The sequence below is a fragment of the Puccinia triticina genome, chromosome 3A, assembly GCF_026914185.1.
Source record: "Puccinia triticina chromosome 3A, complete sequence".
Classification (NCBI taxonomy): domain Eukaryota; kingdom Fungi; phylum Basidiomycota; class Pucciniomycetes; order Pucciniales; family Pucciniaceae; genus Puccinia; species Puccinia triticina.
The window spans coordinates 3209549-3233711 of NC_070560.1; the positions used below are offsets into that span (position 1 = coordinate 3209549).

General features: G+C 47.4%; 2 protein-coding genes across 2 annotated transcripts in view; one reads left to right on the forward strand and one right to left on the reverse strand.

The window, feature by feature from the left end:
• Positions 1–10471: 10471 nt before the first annotated feature.
• On the forward strand, positions 10472–11304 carry PtA15_3A386 (uncharacterized protein; the record flags this gene model as incomplete). Its single annotated transcript, XM_053167349.1, has 3 exons — positions 10472–10517; positions 10594–11082; positions 11159–11304. 3 exons carry the CDS (start codon positions 10472–10474, stop codon positions 11302–11304), a joined length of 681 nt encoding a protein of 226 aa, XP_053018575.1.
• Positions 11305–14352: 3048 nt separating this feature from the next.
• Positions 14353–24163, reverse strand: part of PtA15_3A387 (uncharacterized protein) — a gene marked incomplete at both ends in the record, with an annotated part of 40290 nt that continues 30479 nt past the window's right edge. The window contains 2 exons of the mRNA XM_053167350.1: positions 14353–14681; positions 14760–14832. Of these exons, the coding sequence (XP_053018576.1) occupies positions 14353–14681; positions 14760–14832 (402 nt within the window). The remainder of the gene's footprint in view (positions 14682–14759; positions 14833–24163) is intronic.

The following is a 24163-nucleotide window of genomic DNA, read 5'->3' on the forward strand; positions in this document are numbered from 1 at the left end:
TGAATCAGTAGGAATTTGCTTTTCCCACAGAAGCATCCCCATTTCACAATGAAGCACATCATGCTTTCCAAAGACCTGTTAATTCTCCTAGCAATTTCACCTTCACTACCCATAATGCTTGCCAAACAGTAAGCTATTTGCCGGTGCATTCCAAGTCCAATCTCCTTCTCAGAAAGTTATTGGATCTGGGTAAGTCAATCATGGGTTTACTTTGTCTTGCAAAGTAGAGTTTTGATATCTTTTGGGTATGTAGACACAACAATTGTACAACTGCCACCAAACTTTCAAACTTTGAGGTCATCAAGCCCATCTCTATGGCAATCTGCAAACTGAGAAGCTATTGAGATGTACATCTCTGTAAGCATTCTTTCAGAGGCCACTCCAGCTTTGTCCAGAGCCAGCTCCTCCAACTAATTCCATCCTCAAACTCCTCACCCTTTCCCACCATCAGCAGCATCACTCTGCCCTCAATCATCTTTCTCCACGAACTAAGCTTTCTTCACCCATTTTATCCAGTGTAAATTTCCATTCATAGATTATGTAAATAGTTTTGTTTTTCTAGATTGATGTGACTACCTTTTGCATGACTGTCACATTCATCCTTGCAAGAAACTTGGAAGTTTCCACCACAAACACAAAATGACACTACACACTGCATCTACCAGCAAATTTATTTGCAACAACCTCTTGGAGTTAGATTTAATTGAAATTTTGGCAAGTCCCATATGATTGAGTCTTGCTGATCAATCTATGCAGCTTGATTTTTTTTATAAAAAAAACCTAAATAACTTAAAATTTTTGTGACAGATATGTAGTTCTTTGGGAGTTTCTGAGTTAGGTACATGATTTTGCACATACTAATGAAATCATCATTCATGTGCACTGTAAGCTAAATCCTCAAAAAATGGGCCCTAAATTTTTGCAGGTCTCAATTTTGAAACCCCCTAATAGACAAATGATGCTTGGCAATTGTAGATAATCAAATTGATTTATTGTTAAGGTATTAATTTTTGCTCCACATAGGGATGAACCTGGATGATCAATATCTCAAAACCTTCTATATATACATTCAGAATTCAAAAAAAAACATGACATTGAATTACTTCCACACAGCAAAGGGTTGAGCCAGGCACCTTGACCTGGGCTCTGCAGCGGCGCAGCCGCCTTTTCCTCTAGTATTTCAAACAACAAGCCAAACTGTTCATTTAAATGACCTGCCTCTAATCAAACTTAACACAAGCGTACCCTCCTTGGGGAGCGTAGCAACCTCTGAAGGAGGGACTTGCCTCTAAAGCCGCATGTTTGGCCCTACAGGATCAAGACAAATGGCAGGGAGAATGCCACACTCCCTCATTTCCCCCAATTAGGGTGTTCAAAGTTGACTTGCATAAAATCATAAAATCCTAAGCTGAAAAAAATATGTACCACCCAAACACTCAAATTACAGCAAAATTTCTAGAATGGTACATATGACATCATCACTTGAAAGTTTTATGATTTCATGATTTTATGTATTGAAAATTTTATGATTTCAACTTTGAACACCTTAAATATATCACCCTCTAGACTTCCAATTCTCTCCTTGCCTTTGGCACCATTTATGGTGTTCAAAGTTGGTTTGCATAATTTTATCTAAGTTTATTAAAACCACAGTTTTGCCAAAAAAAAATTCAAGGGTTTCCCCTATATACAAGCAATCAAAAAAAAAATACAAGCTAAACTACTAAACAAAAAAACAATGCATATTGTAATCAACTAATATATGTACAAAAAAAGCAAAGGATTTAACAAACTCCCAGCCTGTGACATGCCACAGGTGAAAAGAGACCGGTGTTAACCCGCTCAGCCTGGCGCAAGTGTGTGGGGCAAAAGTTGGGGCTGGAAACCCCTCAGCCAATTGCAAGTGCAATCGGGGAGGGGGAGGATCACTGTCAGCCGCCTACTAGTCCAGACAGCGCAGGCGACGACAACCCTCGGGCCGCCACAAGCGAGGGCGGCCCGCAACCAAGTAAGAGAGGGCCTGGAGCCCTCGAGTGAGCACATTGATGTTGAAGGACTCAGGACTCGGGTATTGACCTCGAGTGAGCGAGTGAACACCGCCTGGGACCTCCTTAGAGATTCCCAGGAGGATAGATGGTCCGGTAGACCGGACCACAAGTCAGCCCAGCACAGATGGGGTATAAGTACTGGGGAACCTTCCTACCAGGAAGGATCCCCCAGATCAGTTACCAAGCCCACCAATATTGTTGTATTTGACCACCAACGCGGACTTACAACGATTGGGGCCCATTGATCCACCTTTTCTCTTTTTTCCGACTTATCCCTCGACTTTCCGCGCTTTGTCTCGGTAAGTCGACCTTTTCTTCCTTTTCTCTCTCTCCGTCCTAGAAAGGACTCTCTCTCGAATCTCTTAGATTCCGGTTGTATTCGCTCAACCAGCCCCTCCAGACAGAGGCGCGGCTTTTCTCCTTGTGCTGCGGCCAAGTCGAGCACCGACAGACAGTCGTGACAGCTGAGATCAGCCGTCAAACCTTGATTATATCAACGGTTTCATTCAGTGCGTTGCCACTATAGAGGCACGCCCTGACATTTGGGGGCCTCATTGGGAAATTTCCTTTTCCTGAGCCTATATATACTCGATTATTATCCACTTACCAGTGTGATTTGATTTTTTCTCCCTCTCTAGGTTCAATCGTAAGACACGAGTCCCGAAATCGAACCCATTCTCTCGCGAAAACTTCTACCAGTAACAGTAGTAAGTTTTAGTTTTTCCCGCAAGTCAGGAAACCCCGACTCTAACAAGGATCTTGTTTTGCTAGTGTCTTCACAACAAACTTCCTTGCATAGTTTTTTTCAGTCGAACCGTCCAAGACCTGCGTCTGCCCCCGGGGAAGAACAAGTCCAACGAAACTCAGCTCCTCCAGCAGCTCCCCCAGTAGGATCCACCGAGGTCGCGGATCTTTTTGATCGATTGTTCAGACGAACCGGTAATACAGCTGATACTGTACCCCCGTCAACTACCTCCACTACTGCCCATCGGGACCCTGCGATAACCCAGGAATCTCCGGTGGCCACTGGCATCGATCCTGCTCTCTCTACCGCGAGTCGTCCCGCGCATCCAGCGATTGCCAGGTTAATTGACGACGTCAGATCCCGCGAGACATCCAATAGAGGCTCCATGGCGGAAGTTGAAAGAATCCTCACCCTTGGGGAACCGATCCGTCTCAACAGCACGGTACGGGGAGAATCTCCGGATAGCGTCGAATCCATTATCGTTGTAACCAAACCGGCAGGTTAGTTTTTCGAAATTAATACCATGACCCCTCCTAAGAAGACCAGCAGTAACACTGGGTCTCATGCCTCCTCTACTAGGTCCGCGAAACCCTCCCTCGTCCCGGCCGGCAAGTTTAAACGTGGCAGCGGCCCGCCTCGGTTGGAACCCAACAACAGAGCTTCTTCTGCAAACTCACCTGCGCTTCAAACAGGCGTTCCTGGAGGCTCGCGCGGGCAACAACCAGGAGGCGATGATACTCCTGCGGGACCAAGCCATCACGACTCACAACAGCCTCGAACGATTGATCAGCCGGGAAATTCTGTTGTCTCTGACGGAGGGATGGAATCCCCACGTGACCCACCCAAACCACCCGGCGAACAGACAGCCAAACCACCCAGCAAACAACCCGGCAAGCATCCCCAGCCGACGCACTCGGGGCCAAAACCGCCCAGCAGCCTCTGTACGCCAACAGGCCCCTCCACCAGCGCCTCCGGCAAACGGGCCACAGGGAGCGGCTCAGCAAGCAGCTCGACCCCGACCGGGCCAGAACGGACCGGGACAGAACGGTCGCATGAGGGGCCGTCGCAACTACAGAACGTCAATATACGAAGAACTGTTTCGCATGAGCCGAACAATTCAGGGCGGATATCAGGCAATCGATCAGTCGCGGACCCGAAACCAAGGGCCTCGTTAGCGCCACTAACTCTGGTGGACGCCACAGGTATACTCAAGCAGATGTTTGCTGAGATCGAGAAAGTTGTCGACGGCAATACCCGTCGAGTTATGTCTCACACCGATTCCTCTATTTCCTCCCTAGTCAAATCAGTACACAAAGATGTTTCCACTCCTGTGTCTAATAATGTTCACCTTCTTAAAGATATTATACACAATAATTTTAAGTCTGTTAAGTTTTCTATTCATGGTCTGTCTCAAACTAGTAATACTATTGCTGCTTCTGTTACCGGAAATGTTGAGTTGGTCCAAACCCTGAATGCACGGGTGAATGAGCTGGAAGATACGGTGGAAAAGCTGAGGCTTGGAGAGCGAAGTGGTGACACTGATGGCATGGAATCTAGGATAAAAGCCTTCGTGCAGAATGCGCTTGATATCACGGTTTCTGATATTGTGAGCCGCGATAACAGCGACGACAAGCTTATACATGAGGTACAGAGCTTGCACGCCCGCATCTTTGAATTAGAACAACATATATTGCGCCTACCGCGGCATGATTCTCCCCCTGCTAAGGTTGAACCACCGAGCCCGCAGTGGACAGGCTACTTTGACCAAAAGTTCCTTCAACTCGAGCATAAACTGTTTGACCGTCTCCAGCAGAGAAGCTCCTCGCCGCAAGAGTCCCGGGCCAATAGCGACGTCGAACAAAAGCTGGAGGAACAGAGTGAGAATCAGCGTGTTGATTTCCTTAAGCTAAATGATAAAATCGACAGGGTAATGAGTCAATACCGCTCGGAAGGAGCCCGCCTGCGGGAAGACATCTCTAGCCTGTCGGACACAGTCCAAACGGCTGTTAAATCCATTCCTAGCCGCGATGCCCCTCCCCATCTCGCCCATGCTCACCCCTATGCCCCCTCGGCTCGGCCTCCCCAGCGGGATGAGGGAGGCATTGACCCTGAATTAAAGAAGCGTCTGAACATGGCAATTGCTAAGTCAGATTGGCCTACCTTCTCGGGGGAAGGTGAGTATGATCACCTACGTTTTGTGCAGTGGATAGACACCGCGCATAAGGACAGCCACGTGGATGACAAGGTCATTGTTCTGAAGCTCCTCACAATGCTCATGGGTACGGCACTGTCGTGGTACAAAACAATGCGGCTTTCTCACCATGACACTACCTGGGCGTTTTGGAGGACGGAGATTTGTAAGAAGTTTGGTCACTCCGCATGGAAACGGAAGAAGCAAAATGCCTTTTCATCCGACAGGTTCATTCCTGGCGAGACGGCACCGGCGCAGTGGGTCACGCGCCAGTACAATTGGCTCCGTTGCTTTGAGCCGACAATTGACAACGAGTCCATAAATTTTAAACTTTTGAACCTTATGGACAATGAGGTTGAGTACGCGGCCAAGAATGCTATGAAAAAGCCGGATGAAGATCTGAGCTCCTTCATTAACATCTTGGAGGACATCTGCGATAAAACCCGCCTTGGCCGTCGCCGTTTCCCTCCCAAGAGTACGCCGGCCTCCCCAGCCGCCCCTGCTAAGCCGCCGAGTGCGGTGGGAGATAAGGGTAAGGTTCCCTTGTCGGATGTTAAGTGTTATTTGTGCAAAGGAACGGGTCATACCTCCCGCACATGTCCCAAGAATGTTAACAGTGTCGACGAGGAGCCCGAGGCTGACCCCGCGACAGAACAAGGTAGCGACCATGAGGGTGACGGCCCAATTATTGGGGCTATCTCTAGTAGCACGGCTGCTGTCGACACGTCCCGTGGTAGGAACAATTTGGTTCAGATGACTTGTTGTGACAAGGACTGTCTGGTCCTGCTGGATAGTGGCGCGGTCCGCTCGGTGGTCGGTAAAGGTTACTTGGCACGCTTCTGTCCCGGGTGGGAGAAGTTCATATTGCCCATTCAGCCTGGAAAATTCCACAGCGCGTCGGGAGCGCTGGTTCCTTTGGGTGTTGTTAATATACGCTTGGTATTACAGAATGTGCAAATGGTTATGAAGTTCGTGGTAATGGACAACATGTCTGCACGGTATTTTATTGTGGGTAATGATTACTTGTCCCATTATAAAATCTCCCTGTTGAATTCCGATAAGCGGCGCTTCACCATTGGGATCCGCACCTTTGACTTTGATGAAACTATCAATTTGATAACTCCGGAGCACAAGGTGGCGCTCTCCTTTGAAGAAGAGGCTCTACGGGATTGCAAGATCAGTGGCGAGATCACCGAGCTGCAACGGTCTGAGCTCCTCCGAGCCTTGTCGGAAAACAAAGCGGCCTTTGCTACAACGGACCAGCCTTTTGGGTCGATCAAAGGCCATGAGGTCGAAATCACTCTTACCGTGGATAAGCCTTATCCCCTGGCGCTGCGTAAGTCTCCCTACCCGGCCAGCCCGCGCACCAGAGCGGCTATCGAAGAGCATGTGGAATTGTTGGTCAGGATGGGCATTTTACGCAAAGTAGGATCCAATGAGGGGGTTTCTATCACAACCCCGGTAATTATTGTATGGAACAAGGAGAAGTCTCAACTGGTAGGCAATTTCCGCGCTCTGAACTCCTATACGACTCCTGACCGATACCCGATGCCAAAGATCACTGAATCTTTGACTAAGCTGCATGGGGCTAAGTACATTACCTGCATGGATGTTCTGAAGGGCTTCCACCAGAACACTGTTAGCAAGGATAGCAGGCAGTTCCTGCGCATTATTTCTCATATGGGAATCCATGAGTACCTGCGCATGCCCTTTGGCATAAAGAACGCGCCATCTCACTTCCAACGCATGATGGATACGGAGTTCCGTATGGAACTGAGTGAGCTCTGGCTGATTATCTACATTGACGACATCATTGTCTTCACTGATGCTTGGGAGGAGCATTTAACTAAATTGCGCATTATTCTCCGAAAGGTCATTTCGATGGGTATGAAAATTTCGCTGACTAAGTGCTCTTTTGGTTTTTTGGAACTGAAGGCGTTAGGGCATATTGTTAATGGCCTGTCACTAGGAATTGATCAGAACCGCGTGGCGGCTGTCCTCCTGAAGCCTATTCCTGCTTCTGTTAAAGAACTACAGTCTTTCCTGGGCTTTGCGGGGTATTACCGCCTCCATATCAAAGACTTCAACCTTATGGCTTCCTGTTTATACAAAATCTGCAGCCCTAATGTAGCTTTTGAGATGACGCTTGAGCGGATTGAAGCGTATAAGGCGTTGCGCGTTGCTCTTACCACGGCGCCACTTCTGTTCCACCCGGACTCGCGCCGGCCGTTTCTTCTGTACGTCGATGCTTGTATGGAAGGTATTGGCGCGGCGCTTCACCAGATTCAGATGGTAGGTGATAAGGAGCTGGAGGGCCCGATTTGCTTTATATCACGGCAGCTGAAGGAATCCAAAAAGAAGTACGGTGCCTCACAGCTGGAGTGCCTCTGCCTGGTCTGGGCACTGGAGAAGCTGTATTATTACTTGGACGGTTGCGTTTTTACGGTAATTACCGACTGTGTCGCCTTGAAGTCCCTACTTGACATGAAAACCCCCAGTCGGCACATGATGCGCTGGCAAATTTCTATACAAGAATGGCGCGGTTCGATGACCATTGTGCATAGGGATGGGTTGGTCCATAAAAACGCGGATGGGCTGTCCAGGTGGGCATTGCCGAATGACAACAATAACCCGGCGTCCGACGAAGAAGAGGTTACGCGAGAGGTGCCCATCATGGCTATTAGTGTCAGTGGGTTATCTGACGAGTTTTGGGACTCCGTCGAGCGTAGCTACGACGCGAACAAAAACACGGCGGCCCTGGTTGGGATTCTTTGGTCTAAGTACCCCCAGCCGGATTTGATTTCCCAGTTGGAAGAGCCCTGGAAAGCGAACTTCAACGCCGGCCGTTTTATTCTCTTGGATGGCCTTCTATACCATTGCACCGGCAATCATTGTGCGTTAGTTCTGGTTGAAGAAGAGCATATACGCCTTATGCTCCACGAGTGTCACGATAATGTTGCAGCAGGCCATTTCTCGAAAGAAAGGACGGTGGAGCGGTTGCGAGTGTTGGCCTGGTGGCCGGGATGGACCGTTCGTGTGGAAAAGTACTGCTCCAGCTGTGACCGTTGCCAGAAAGCTAATAAAGCAACGGGCAGGCGATTTGGTTTGTTGCAAGCTATCGAGGAGCCTAAACAGCGCTGGGAAGTGATCAATATGGACTTTGTCACTGCGCTGCCGCCGGGGGGTAAGGACAGCTTTAACGCCGTTCTTGTTATTGTGGACCGTTTTTCTAAACAAGCACGGTTCTTGCCTTGCTATAAGGAGAACACTGCGCTGGATGTTGCGCTTCTGTTCTGGAATTCGGTTATCCATGATGTTGGTTGCCCTAAGGTCATCATCACTGATCGCGACCCCAAGTTCACCTCTGAGTTCTGGAAGAGTCTCTTCCAGCTTATGGGGACAAAGTTGTCGTTCTCTACGGCCTACCACCCGCAGACCGACGGGCTGGCTGAACGTATGATCCAGACGTTAGAGGACATGATCCGTCGGTACTGCGCGTTCGGGCTACAGTTCAAAGATAGTGAGGGTTATACCCACGATTGGGTCTCATTGCTACCAGCGTTGGAACACGCGTACAATTCCAGTGTCCACTCCAGCACGGATAAGACGCCGTTTGAGCTTGAACGAGGTTGGATTCCGCATATGCCGCGGGACTTGGTCCTTAGTAAGGCAGTTACTCTGCACCCGTCTGCTGCACGGTTTCAGGAGATGATGCTGCGAGCCGAAGAGCAAGCCAGCTCCTGCCTGGCGGAGGCCGTTGCGTATAACAAGGAACAGTGGGACAAGTCACACCGCGACCATGACATATGTGTTGGCGACAGAGTACTTGTCTCGACCGTAAATTTTCAGAACTTGGGTGGCAACCGCAAGCTGAAGGACGCCTTTGTGGGGCCGTTTTTTGTTAAAGCTCTGCACGGGCGAAACGCCGTCGAGGTTGTTCTGACGGAAGGATTTGATCTTAAGCATCCTACGTTCCCGGTTAGTTTGCTCAAGAAGTATGTGGTTGATGGCGACCATGGCGAGCCTCCTGCTCCTGTGGTTCCGGATATGCTTCCTGAGCTGACAGACGACAATGTTGCTTTCCGGATCCTCGACAAAAAGCTTACGAGGATCCAGGGTCAAGACTGTCGTCTTTACCTGACAAGGTTTAAAGGGCTGTTGGCGGACCATGACAAATGGCTGCCGAAGAACGCTATCCTTAACGCAGACATGTTGCTGCGAAAGTTTCGCGCCGCCAAGCGTCGCAATCCTGGCACTACTCCGATCAGAGCAGTGCTTTTTTGGGGGGGCGAGTGTCAGCCGCCTACTAGTCCAGACAGCGCAGGCGACGACAACCCTCGGGCCGCCACAAGCGAGGGCGGCCCGCAACCAAGTAAGAGAGGGCCTGGAGCCCTCGAGTGAGCACATTGATGTTGAAGGACTCAGGACTCGGGTATTGACCTCGAGTGAGCGAGTGAACACCGCCTGGGACCTCCTTAGAGATTCCCAGGAGGATAGATGGTCCGGTAGACCGGACCACAAGTCAGCCCAGCACAGATGGGGTATAAGTACGGGGGAACCTTCCTACCAGGAAGGATCCCCCAGATCAGTTACCAAGCCCACCAATATTGTTGTATTTGACCACCAACGCCGACTTACAACGATTGGGGCCCATTGATCCACCTTTTCTCTTTTTTCCGACTTATCCCTCGACTTTCCGCGCTTTGTCTCGGTAAGTCGACCTTTTCTTCCTTTTCTCTCTCTCCGTCCTAGAAAGGACTCTCTCTCGAATCTCTTAGATTCCGGTTGTATTCGCTCAACCAGCCCCTCCAGACAGAGGCGCGGCTTTTCTCCTTGTGCTGCGGCCAAGTCAAGCACCGACAGACAGTCGTGACAGCTGAGATCAGCCGTCAAACCTTGATTATATCAACGGTTTCATTCAGTGCGTTGCCACTATAGAGGCACGCCCTGACAATCACCACCAGTGCTCTGCAAATGCACAAACAGGGAGGATCACCTGGGGCATAAAACTTGGTGCAGGAGATGCCCCCTTATATGCTCAATATGTTGTGATTGCAGACCGCTTCATCATCACCTTGGCCCAGGATGGCCCAGAAAGCCACTGTGACCGTTGCCAGGTGATGTACAGCGCTAATTCCAATTGTACAGCCACTGTAACTACCCCTGAAGCCTAACCAGCCAGTGCCCAGGCATTCCGCAATGAGACGCCGGTAGGGAGTCTTGCCAAAATCCTCTTCATCAATGTCTTCTCCTTGCCCATTACGCCCGGCCTTTGAGGACCATCCTCTCCATCGCGCACAGACTCTTACTGGTAACTCATAGCAAACAAATGTCTTTGACCTTTACTGCTGCCTGCCTCGTCATCAATGCAGATGATGAAGACAACCGCAGACAGAAAAGGCTGTGTCGGTTTGATAGAACCCCAGCAGCTACCTTGGCCGTCTATGGCCTCATGTCACCCAGTTGCTCCAGAACACGCTCGAGATCATGCGACAGGAACTCAATCGCTCGTTGATGTCCCCCCATTTAATAGGTCAGTCACCTCCCACACACATTCTCTCTGCACAGGGCTACTTAGACTGCTCATCCCATTCCTTATATATATCGAGAACAACAAATGGCCACGCTTCAGCTGACCCCGGACCAATACTTGAGCTTTGGCGAGCTGATGAAGCCCTCACAGGCGCTGATCAGCAGGCTGCAAAGGGCCGATCAGCTCGACCGGATCCTACTCACGAGGGCCTCAACCTTCTTCGTGCTGGCGTGTCTGTACATCCTCAAAAAGCGGATCCTGGACCGCAGCTTCTCGCTGCTTCCCACCCTCCTCTCTCCCCTCAGCCGGACGACGGCTCAGATCATCGCAAATAACAAGCAGGCCGCCGTCGCCATCGCCTCAACTGGCGCGCAGGATGTCCTGCTGGGCGCTTCAGCAGAGGCCGCCGCCGCCGCTGTGACCACCTACACAGTCGCTTTCATCCCAAGCCTCGCATCCCCCAATTTACCCCCAGCCGTCGCCGAACTTCCGCTGACACCCACCCCCGCCAATCCATCTGTCCCCCAAATGCCAGACATTGAACTGCTTCATGAAGAGCTTCAAAGTTGCATACTTCCCTTCAGGACTTGTCCAGCTGACCATGACACTTACCAAGATTTCGTATTCTTTTGTACTCATAGTCTCATACAAATACCCTGTTCAGATTGCTACCCCAAATCTTTGTATTGTATTTCCTGGGCCTGACAAGCAGCTGTCATCCCTCTTGTTTGCTCTCCCTGGTGGTCATTGGCCTGTGGATTTGGGCAATGAACGACACGGAGGTTGAGAAACGGATGCTCGCCAGGATGCTCCCTGGGGGGCAGCTCGAGGCCCGGAACATTGTCGCCAGCAGTGTCGCGCTTGTTGTCGTTTGTGTGCGGATCTTCCTCTGATTTTTTACCAGCGCGACGGCCCCTTCCCGAATAGGGACGGATCCTAAGACGTATTAGCCTGTTTTGCATATCAAATATACATCAGAAGGACATACTACTGACAATCATCACATCCCTTCTGTAGATTAAAATGGAAGCCACCATTTGAAAACTCAATTGACTTCTGTTTAGAACTCAGTGTTTTCCCTTTTAACAGACGGCCCAGAGGAGGCAGACTTTTATGCAAATACACTATTTGTTCTGATGATGAATTGCGGAGAGAAGGGAAACAGTTTTTTGAAACACTCAAGATGTCCGATGAAGAATGGATGAAGTTGAGTGTGATTCCTGCCAAAAGTTGGGCGCAAATAACACAGCTTTGTGTGATTACTGACACCACCAATGTTTTAACAACCAAATAGACAAAAACAAAGACGTGAGCAGCTTGGTCATCGAGTTGTTGACGTTGTCTGGGACGCGCCTCAGAATACATGGAAACTACTGAGGTTCAGGGATGACAAGAAAAATGGTAATTATCGGGCCATTGTCTTTTTGATCCTCAACAGTATTTGCCATGGCTGCCTTTGCCCTCCCCTCGGCGGCAGGAACAATCAACTGGACGGCCGCTGCGCCCTCGTGTGTCTTTCAAAGGCTCCATTGCTCAGAAGGCTAAGGAATCCATCCGCAGCCACACACTCGCCTTGAAGCTGCTCATCATCCTTGCCCTTATCACACGCCAACGCCTAGCATCCCCCTCCTCCAGCTGGGCAATGTCCAGCAATATCTGTTTGTGGTTGCCGGTTGAAGGACAAGGACACCCAGCACTATGACAATCACAAGATTGAATCAAAAAATGTTGTTCCCTATTATTCAAGCCCCACAAGGAAAATTTGTGTTGTCCAGAAACTAATACACCAATTATTTAAGGGTAAGGTCTTGATTGAGAACACATCAGGGCTCATAATGGACCATGAAACTGTGACTTTCATTGTCCACTTACTAATTGAGATGATGAGAAGTTAAGCTAATAATGTCTAAATTTTATGCTGCAAACTGAGGTCCAAATGTGATTGGGCACAGTTTGAATTGAATATCTACAAAAGAATGCAACCCAAAGATGTGGGGTTCATAGCTTTGGGGTTGTAAGTTGTATTCCTGGTGGAACAGTGGCAGCGGGAGCTGTAATGTCAACAAGGGCAGGGATTGCCAATGGTCAGGGTTTTGGGCAAGTATTGGGGTGTGGACTATGGGGGGTAAGGGAATGGAGGTGGAGGTTGGAACCCTGAAAGTGCAGCGGCGTAGCCGCCTTGGACTCTAGTTCATGCATAAATCATAAAATCAAAAAATATTTTTTGCAGGGGATATGACTGTCTGATTATGTAATATAAAATTTCCTCACCAAAATATTTTTATGATTTTACAATTTATGCATGCATAAAATTATGCAAACCAACTTTGAACACCATAATTACAATCACCCGCTTCTGAGCTTATTTTCCCCCACTTCAAAATCCCCCGTATCCATCCCCCCTGGGAAGAAACGTCCTGTAAATGTTGTTACATGGTGGATTTTTGTACCCAATCCCCCTCTTCAAGCCCGCGTGGGCTCAGGGAATTTCAAATTTTGAGCCCAAAAACCGCTGGATCACCACTCCAGAACCACTTCACAGTAGGTGGAGTGGGCTAGTAATTATGTGTGTCAGCTGGGTAAAAAACTGTGAAATGGAAGCTGAGATTGCAGGCTACAAGTCTGTACACTCAGATTTTTTTTAAACTAAAAACTACACTTTTAAAAACATTTTGAAAAGAAAATAGTGTTTTTTTGCCAGAAATTCTCAAGTCTGTAGGGCCAATGGTGTGACTTTAGAGGTAAGCCTCTCCTTCGGAGACGCTTCACGCCTCCTTGGAGAGGCTTTTTTAAGCTTGGCCTTTAATGATGTCCGCCGGCCTCCGGAGCTCAACCAGTACATATTGTGTTTTGTAGAATGCTTGGACAGATGGTCCTGTTGCTGTGCACCAATCATGGCATTCCATAATTCCATTGTTTTTGTTTTTGCCTTGCATTGTGAAATAAAGATCATCATGATCATTTTCACTTCGGTACAGGCGGGCTCCGTATGGCAGAATGATGGAGATTAAACTGGGGCTGTGCCAGACAACCCCATAACTATAGCACTCAACTTCACTCTTGAAGTCCAACCATTAAGCAAAACACAATAGGGGGGTTCACAATTGACTTTTTGGCTCCTGGTGACCCCATAAAATATTTCTTGCTGGTGCACATTTGTGCCATAAAATTACTGTAAACCATTTCTGGTCATCCAACAGGGACCATAAAAATTTAGACTCATAAGTGTACACACCGGCACCCCTTCTGATGACCAGTCATCACCTGGAATACATACCTCCATCTGATGGCCAGTCAACACGGTTCATCGGGTTGAGTACACTCTCAACTCACAGTCCCCAACACTGGCAATCAGACACACTAATACACCCCACTCGATGACCCACTTGGTCATTGGGTGGATACACATTCCACTCAATGACTTGGTTGGGTCATCAAGTGTATACCCGCTCCACTCAATGGCCGGACCCGGTCATTGAGTGGATACACACTCCACTCAATGGCCGGACCGGGTCATTGAGTGGATACACACTCCACTCAATGGCCGGACCGGGTCATCAAGTGGATACACACTCCACTCAATGACCAACCCGGTCATCGAGTGGATACACACTCCACTTGATGGCCGGACCAAGTCATCAAGTGGATACCCGCTCCACTCGATGGCCGGACCCGGTCATCAAGTGGATACACACTCCACTCAATTGCCGGACCCGGTCATTGAGTGGATACACACTCCACTCAATTGCCGAACTGGGTCATTGAGTAGATATTGAGTGGATACTGTCAAATTTTCAGTCAAAGAAAAAAAAAGGTGCGACAAAGAGAGGGACAATCACAGAGGAGCTTGGATTGGACCCAGGAGCTTAAGATGTGGGTCAAGGGTGGAAATGTCAATTTCAGCAAGCATCTGATCTCCATCCAATTTAGAAGCGTCGCGCTCGGGGAATCGGACAAAGTAGGCACGCCGGATCAGTGTCTCCGTCCTATCGACATGGTCTTTTTCGTTTATTCCAAGCTCCTTTTGGAGCAATTTCCAGGATCTCGTTTCCCCTGCGGTAAAATCGCTCCAGCGCAAGGCAACTTTTGCGCGGCGTGCCGTGGCCAGGTTCACAAAGTCAAACACACTGGCTAGTTGGTCGGTGTGTTCGTGCACCTTTTCCACTTCAGATTTTTTTAGGAGTATGAACTAAGATCAGTTTCTATTCTGTAGCTTGTAATCAACCAAAAAGAATCACTTACGTCCAGCAGTGTCAAGAAGGTTTTTCCAAAGATCGTCTGGTTTCACGTGTTGGGAGTGGATTTCCACAAAGAGCTTGCGTTCATGATGGTTTATTTCAAATCATAGGGCAGAATATATGTAGTCACAACTAGAGAGCCCCCTTGCAAGATCCAAAGGGGGCCTAGGAGACTAAAACAAACAAAACAATCAAAGTGTACACTACAAAGATTAGTAGCATACCCAGTGAACAGGATAAATTAAACTAGCAGAATACTAGAGTGAAAACAGGATAATAAAAGTAGCAGAACACTAGAGTGAAGATAAAACTACCAAGACAGTAGAGTGAAATAAAACAACATAAGTAGAGTGATTAATAAATATTGAAACTACTTAAAATAAGCAAAGTGATAATGATTGAAGATATTGAGACTTGTGAGCGGAAGAAGAGCCTAGAATTCTGACAGATACCCGCTCCACTCAATGACTTGGTCTGGTCATTGAGTGGAGTGTGTATCCACTCAATGACCGGGTTGGTCATTGAGTGGAGTGTGTATCCACTCATTGACCCAGTCCAGCCATTCAGTGGAGTGTGTATCCACTCAATGACCCGGTGTGGAACTCCGTCCGTGCCAGGCGGCGGCAGTTTTTGGAGGGGAAAAGGTGTTTGGGGAATGCCCTCCGGGGATGGTCGCAGAGAGAGTGGGAGATCTAAGAGCAATGAGGTAGGGGGGTGTTTGATTTACGACGGCTTTGAGCGCGCGTTGGCCGGATTGTAAGTTGAGAAGAGGGAGAGAGAAAAACTGGGATGGATGAGGAAGGTTTGAGATGTGGGGGATCGTCGAAGGGCACCGGAAGGCGGGGATCAGAGAAGATGAGGATCAACAAGAAAACGCCACATGCGTGATAAAAGAGTATCCCAGATCGTCAGGATGGAATAGAGGCCAAGGCGGCTTCGCCGCTGCAAATACCAGCTCAAGCTGCTCCATTCCCTACTTTCAGTCCCCCCCCCCTTCAAATAAAGGCCTTGAATTGACACAGCCACATATTAGCATCATAAAATAGAATTCAAAATCAAAAGGCTATTTCAAATGGCCCCAATAGTTGGTTAGGTTAAAATCCAAAATAAAAAGGTTATTTCAAATGGCCTCAGGGCCAATGTTATTAAACTCCAACTTGAGACAAATATTCTAAATTAAATAGCCTTTCTGATCTAAAGGATACACATTCAATTGTGATCTTGAACTTACATCCTTTTCCCCCACTCTAAAAATTTTGTTGTTATTCATGCAATCATCTACCAGCTATTTATATATGCAGGGCTTTTTACATTTACCATCCCTGTGTTAAGTGAGGGCAAAACCAATGGTGGGCTGCTACCCTATGCTAAACTGCCATCTAGCAGACGCACAGCAGCTCTTGCCATAGCCCCCATTTCCTGTGGTGCTAGCAGGCTTTCTGGCACTGCTATGCTAAACTAAAGTTACAACCTGAAAAGCGCTGTAACACAGAATAGCATCTGATTAGGGGTAACAAAATTAGGAACTGGTAAATTAGACAAAAATAAAATTTATCACCAGTGGATCCCAAAATGAGGTAGGTGAAGGACCAACACATTTTCAAAATGTTGGTTTTTTTCAAACCTGCCAATTGCCTAATGATGTATTTTGTCAGATTTGATACCCCCTATGATTTCTGGGCAAACAGTTGGTGTTAGTGCAATACTTCTAGGAGCTGACACAAAATCTGTGTAATGTCAATGGCCTGACACTGGGCTACCACTACAGTTAGCATAGTTGGACCACCATTCAAATGGAAAACAGGCAGAAATATCTGTTTTCCATGGATCTCTTTGTCCACACTACCATTCCCTACTGCTTTGGTATTTGGACAGGCCTGGTCATGTTTGGCCTGCCAGAAATTCCCTAGGTTTTTGGGCTCAGCTTGGGAAGTAATTCTATCACTCCCCCAGTGGGTACGGGATTGGAATGAATATTCCATCTCCATTCAGCTCTTGTCATGTGCAGGTGGAGGATGGAGTGGTCAGCTGGGTGCTGGCAAAGTATCTGGCTCATTTGCTTGTCACACTTTTTGTCAGACAGCAGCTAGCCAAGCCAGTGCAGCTAACTGACAGCGCGCTAGGTACACTATGGAGTGTACATTTCATTCAAGTGAAAGGCGCGTGAAGCGCGCGTCTTAGGACTGCGTAACCGCAGCAAGGGATTGACAGATCTACAGAGTACAAGTAGTAGGAATTCTCCAAAACAGAGGATCCCTCAGATTAGAGTTTACCAAGCCCGCCAAGATTGTAGTCTTTGGCCTTACTCAAATACTACAATTGGGGCTATCATCAATCTCTCATTTTATTCCCTTCAACTTCAACTCCTCCGCTCAACCTCGCTGATACCAAGTAAGTCGAGCTTCCTCTTTCATCTCTCTCCCCAAGTTTCTTAGCAAGTCTTGATAGAATCCGGTTGACAAGAAGTCAACAGCCCCTCCCGAAGGAGGTGTGGTTCATTCCTCCCGCCTAGCCGGAAGAGAAGAGCTCCGACAAGTGTGTTGTGGTAGCTATTATCTTCTTCACCTATTCAGGGTGCTGTCATTGTAGAGACTCGCCCTGACACTTTTTCTTCTTCTTATTCTGGACCTAAAACTGTTAGACACACAACACAAAGAGAAGTGATGTAGCCAAAAGGTCAATTCAAGTCTTTGTGAAGCCCAAATCTACAGTACATTATTCATTGGAAAGAATTCAAACACCACCAAGTGGAGCTGTAATTTGACAGAAACCATCCCAAAAGTTGTCCATTGCAAAAAAAAAAAAAAGGTTATCAAGTTAACATTTATTGTTCTCTTCTCATGTTTGAATTTTCATTGTTTTTTTTATGTTCACATTGCAAAATAAATAGCCAAGTGAATTGGTCTTGGGAGAATTGGGAGGTAATAAAGCAGTATAAGGCACGTAGGATTTTCTCAATAAGTTTTTAGTTCAAAACTTTTGGGGAACAATGCGCTCAGATCCTTTTACGTACATGATACAAAGAGGAATTATATCCAGATTGAATAGGATCCCCAAATGATTGAATAGACATTTCAGGTACCCAAGCCTGTAGGATTTGAAGACTCCTAGGTGATGATTGTTGGCTTGATGTGGGGCAGATATTGATCCCGGAAACATAGTAGTGATGTTAGATTGAATATCATCCATCATGGGTTCAAGTTCTGCTTGGATCTACAAGATCAGCTGGAGATTTGGGCCGGGGTCATTGATTAGGCTGGATTGGTTGAGTGATTGTGCGAGAGAAGTAATTTGGCGAAGGAGGAGCGGTAGGAGGTGGAATTGGAGCTGATTTAAAAGAACTTGCTTGAATTTGGCTTCACTTTGACGAGAAAGAGACGAGAGAGATTCTTGAAGCGATTGGGCGGGACTTTCATTGGTTCAAAGAGAGTATTTGCTATGCAGACATCTAGATACCTGTACCACAAGATCTGCAGCGAGTGCATTAGAATATTGAACCAAGAATTTGAGATTTCATAAATGTGAAGCTTGATAATGTTTGATGAGACTTGATTGTACCTCCTTGGTGCCAATGCTGCTGATATTTTGCTTGCTCACCGCTTAAGTCGGCAATCTGATTCAGTTTACTCCCACGTTTCTTGCGCTTCACCATTTCGTGCAGACAAGGTCAGGTTATGTTGAGGTTGACAAGCGAGGCTCACACCAGCCTTGCCAGTTGAAGCAGGCCTCTGAGCTCCGGGGACACAAGCACTACCCCAACTGTTGGTGGACCACCCGTTCCCAGCTCTGAAAAACTATCACCAGGGGGGAAAGTGTGGCACTCCCTGGAGAGTGCCAGACTGTATGTTCCTTTGGGAAGACTGTCTGATGTCAAATGTGTGAGCATGTGGGATCTAGGCTTCAAATATGTTGACCTTATGTTCAACTCAGGCTGATCTTTGATCCACTCCATGGTGAACATGTTGGTAATTGAGTTGAGGGTACCCCCACTTAATGCCTGGTACACCCTGGTATTCTACACTTAGTGGTGTGTTTCAGGAATCAATTTGAGACCCCCTCCACTCAATGAAGGGGTTGTAAAGTCATTTAGTGGAGATTCCCTCCACTTGATGACTGTTGGACAACCATTGATTGGAGGTTGTGTCCACTCAATGACCATATTTAAATTACCAGCCACCAAGTGGAGACATCCTCCACTCAATGACTGGTTTTTAATGTCATTGAGTGGAGGGATTCTCCACTTGAGGACTGGTGTCAGCCTACGTGATGCCAAGGATATTATCCTTCTAGCTACACGTGGTGCAAAGCAAAAGATTAGAGTTATAAAACTCTAAGACAAGGTTATAAGGGTTAATTCCAACGTAATTGTTGGGAATTATGGCGTAAGAATAAGGCAATTTGGGCCAATTTGGGCCAATTTGACGTAATAAAATGAATATAATTAATTTTAAAGAGGGGCCTGATAAATCAGGGGTGTTTAATCCCTCTAGAATGAAGAACTGGGGCCTGTAAACAGGGGTGTTTCAAATCCCAGAAAGAAATAGCGGAGAATCTCAAGAGAAGGGGCTTAAACTTACTAGTATAAGACCCTAGGGGCACTTGAGGTTCTTCAGGCGTGAAGTTGGGCAGTTGGAGGCGCTCAGAAGTGGTAATCTTGAGGGCAGGGTGGTTACTGGACAGCTTCAGGGCGGAAATTGGGGCTAAAAATCACGAAAGTAGGTATTTTACCTGGCAAATCACAGGCTAATGAGGCTGTTGAAGGCGGGTAAAATTCTAATAGGTAATGTAAAAGCTGGGGAATCTCCTTTTGGGCGGAGAAAGGGCCCTTTTTATAGCCTAGGCAGGCCTCCAGGGGCGCCCAGGGGACAGGGGGACACTTGTGGGCGCATTCTGAGACAATTTGGTTGCGCTAGAAGGCGCTGTGGGTCGTAGAACCTTGGGGCTTGGATACAAGGGTTTCCAAGAGCCTTTTTCAGAGGTTCTGCGTGTTTTTGCACAAGCCTTACACGTCATGGGGGCTGGTTTGGGGGTTCTGTGACGCTCATTTCCGTGGAAATGTGCCACAGAAGGTACTAGAACTGTCTTCTGTGCACTTGTACATGTGCAAGCAGTGCTTCATACATGTTCTGGAGGCGCTTATTAAGTGCTCCAGTTCATTTGACCCCTTCTACATATTTACTACAGTTGTAATTTACGTGTAGTGAGGCTTGGGAGAAGCTGGGGCGCTTTCTAGTGTCTCCTGTGCACGCTGCAAGAGCTCTTTTCAATCTAGAATGTTTTATATTGAATGACGTGGTAATTACATCTTGTTTGGTGATTAATTACATGTGTACAAGCCCTATAACACATGAAATATTGTTATTGGGGCGTATTCTGGCCCATTCTTACTTATTGGTAGCCTGAGCGCTTTGGTTGCGGGCTAGTTTATGCATGATGCATATATGTACACTATGGGCGCGGGCTTGAGCTCTAGGCAACAGAACACGCGGGCTTGGGTGCGCCACGCAACAAATAAAGCTATCTTTTGAACTGTACACAACACCTCAGTTACGTCACTGGAAATGGTTGTAAATATATGTACTTATATATATTTGTGCATACAAGTTCATTCACGTGGGGCGTGATGCACTTGCTTAAACTTTGAAGTTAGTTTACACAAGGAAGGGATAATAATTAAGGGTATGTGTAAGTGAGGTACCCTAGGTTATTTTACCCGTAGAATCAGAATCTTCTATAATATTTTACTTATTAATTACACAAAGCTAAGTAATTAATTATTTATATATGTATTTAATGTTTTTGTGTAGTTTTACATATGTAAGAGTGATAATGTCTCTTTCATATGTAACACTACTTTTTATGTTTTTATTTGTATTATTTTCATGTCACGGTGGCTCTGCCATAGTAGCCAGCTGACAACTGGTGTGTATACTGGATGTTGAGTGGGGGGGTTCCTTACTTGGTGACTGGTTCTACTGGCCATTGAGTGGAGACACCCTCCACTTGATCACAGTTCACTAGGCTGGGAAAATCCCAGAGCAGTGACCAGTACTGCATGTTGGTCATTGAGCCGGGCCTCTCCCAGCTTTAAGGACTTTATGTACTGTACTCAGCGCGGGGAAAGTCCCGGCTTGATGGACAGTATGTACTGTCCATCCTGCTGCACTTTTCCAAGCTGAGTGGCCAGTGTAGGCTGCCTACCGCGCTTGGAAAGGCTGACTAGATGACCAGCATTTGCTGGTCATTGGGCCAGGGCTTCTCGCTGGATGACCAGTATCTACTGGTCATTGGATTTGAGCTCGGAGAGGCTGCAGATCGATGACCAGGGCATGATGCCTGTCAAGCGCGGCCTCTCTGAACTCGATGGCCAGTTTGTGTTGGCCATCCAGTCGGAGAAGCCCTGGTCCGATGACCAGCACCTATTGGTCATTGTTCTGGGCCTGTCTGAGCTTGGTGAGCAGTCTGTACTGTCCACCAACCTCGGAAAAGCCAAGCTGAATGAACAGTATTTAGTGTACTGTTCATTGAGTTGGGGCTTTCCCAGCTCAATGACCAGCAAACAAAGGTCATTGAGCCCGTGTAAACAAGCAACTCGCCAATGTCCACCCTGATGTTTGGCTGAACATGACGGTGGACATAGCAACAAAAAAAAACACGCTCCCCGGGGACACCCGGGGATACAGAGCTGATCCCTGTTGCCCCGCTGCCACCGTAGTTGACTTGTGCCCAGATTGAAACTCCTGGAACACAAGCTTTTTTGGTGATTTGCAACACATATGAACACCATTTTTGCCACTACAAAATGATGATGATTTTGATTGTTCTGGATACAGCAGGTCAAAAGAGCATCATTCTTATCTTACACCTGGTGCTAATAATTACCATGTGATAAGAGCAATCAACACCATTTTGTTGCACAATGGCCACGGACATAATGGTAGGTGTGATGAAGGTATGCTACCTGAAGGAAAAAATTGCCCAAAACAGTCAGGCAAAAGGTGTGAAGATGATCAATCTACAAGACAAACGGTATGAGCCTGCATGCTGAGATGTGTGTGGACATTTCAGAGTTGACTTTTCACCTCAGAGTTCAGACCAGCTATTGAAATCTTTCTCCTGCTGGTTCCGGGATCATCAAAATATTGATGCATCTATTGATATCCACCAATCTGCACCCTTCCCTCTGTGAAGCATAATAATTTTAACCTCTAGCTGCTGCATTTTTCAGTCAGATGAAGGTCAAGTGAAGGAAAATTGTGCAATGTGTATTCACATACAAAAGGTGCATGGACCCAAATGAACAGCTGACCGCATGCCAAACTTTAGCCTGCATAAGTGGACCATCACTTGGTAAACATGGTTGGTGAAAAGGCCTCTTTGATTGTTCACATTTCATATTACAGGGAGGGAAGACAGGTTACAGAGGTTTTCCCAGCTTTGACACTGTGTGATACTCAAAAAAGAGACATTTAATTTTACATAACTTTCCTCCCAATTGATGAAGGGAACAGGCATGGCAGAAATATCCCACAAGGATTAATCTACCAGTTAGCTGAGTCTTTGCGGTTGCTATAATTTACAGCTATCTTTCATTATGTGATTTTATGTGGGTTTTGATTGAAAAAAATCAGCCCTGAAAAACCTTCCTTCTCATTTGGTCAAGGATATCTTTGCGCATCAGGATAGTTACATTCTTGGCAAAACATGTTGTGAATTGAAGCTCACATCCTGGATTTTGTTTGATATGAACCAAACAGAAAATTTCAACTAAGATATTTCCATGTGTTGGAATTGAGTTACAGATCATCCCGCAACCACTTCACCTACAGTTACACATCTTTTGGGAAGAAAATTGAACAAAGAGTTACGACTCACATCTAACTCACATCAGACCATTTGACTGACAGAATTACGGCCTGGCACTCTCCAGAGAGTGCCACACTTTCCCCCCTGGTGTATGGCCTCTGGGTCCAGCTCCAGTGGTCAAGGTGCCACTCTCGGACAATCCTATTTCGCGCTTGCAGGCTGGCGCGTCTTGGCACAACAAATGACGATAGAACAGCAAGAGAACAGCCTCCAAAGAATGCAAAGGTGGAGTGAGATTTAGGTTGATGCGGTCGGCGGCGGAAAGCCGGCCAGGGTCTTCAAGCTCGATATTGGTCGAGAGGCGCAGGCATGTTGCGTCAGACAGGAGGAGCTAGCCGAGGGAGGAGAGCAAGGGAGGGTGAGGGCAGAGGTCCAGGGTAAGTTAGTGCTTGAGGGAGGTGGCGGGAAGCGGATAGAGAACCTCAATGTCTGGGTCCCTTTCGCTGACGAGGGCAGAGACAGGCGGTGGGAGATGTGACAAAGGAGTGGCTTGGCATGCTTGCAACTGGTTCTGGTTTAGATGGAGGTATGAGGGTTTTTTGCAGGGGCAGTAGGAACCAAAGGCCCTGAAAGATGAAGAGTTGTGGAAAATGTGGCAGTGGTCGCCAGGCTGGTGCAGTTGAGTTGCATAGAAAGAACAACCAGACAAAGCGTTGCAGAGGATGCGGTGGTGGTTGCCAGGCTGGAGCAGGTGAGTTACATAAGGCTGTGGCTGTGGCGTTGGTCGTTGTTGAGATGATGGGGAGCACAGCAAGCTTCAGGTGATGGCCACTGGAGTCTATAAATAGGGGGACCTGAGGAACAGTTGTTTCCTCAGGCGACTCTCCAGGCTGGCTTCCAGCTGGGGGGTTGTCTCACCCCTGTCCGCTGTTGCACTTGCGCAGTTTGGCGGGGCGCTACTTGTGGACCCCCCTGTGCTTACGGGCTGGGGGTCTTCCTCTCACCGCTTTTTAACCCTGCTAGACAGGGATGGGCAGTGGGCCACGGTACACCAGCTTGCTGGTGTTGGGTGGCAGGCGCTGTGGGGATTTTTCTGTTAAAATACAACTGTTGTTTGGGTTTTTTGTAATCTAATGCAGGGTCCTCTTTGTTTTTTTTTGCTGGTTTTTCAAAGGGGGAACCCTGGATTTTTTTTTTGTGATTTGGTTAATTTGTAGGCAGAACCCTTGAAGTTTCATTCTCTGATTTGCTGACTTTAATATACTTGGATAAAGCTCAGAAGGCATCCAGGAAGCGCTGATAAGGTGATCTATAAGATTTTTGATGTGATTTTTATGGTTCAGAGTTAATCCCATGCCGCCCCATCATCTGAGTTCAAACTGAACTCAGACTCCGGGGTTGTGACATGCTGCGGGACAGCTCATCATGCCCCGCGCGCGCAACAAACAAGAAGGAGAAGAAACAGACAAAAAGAACAAAACCAAAACAGAACAAACAAAACTCAGACAAAACCAACCCACCACATAGCCAAACCATCCAGAAACGCGCAGATAAGAAACAAAACAGAAGACTGTTGAAGGTGTAATCCCTGTAGAAGGGAAC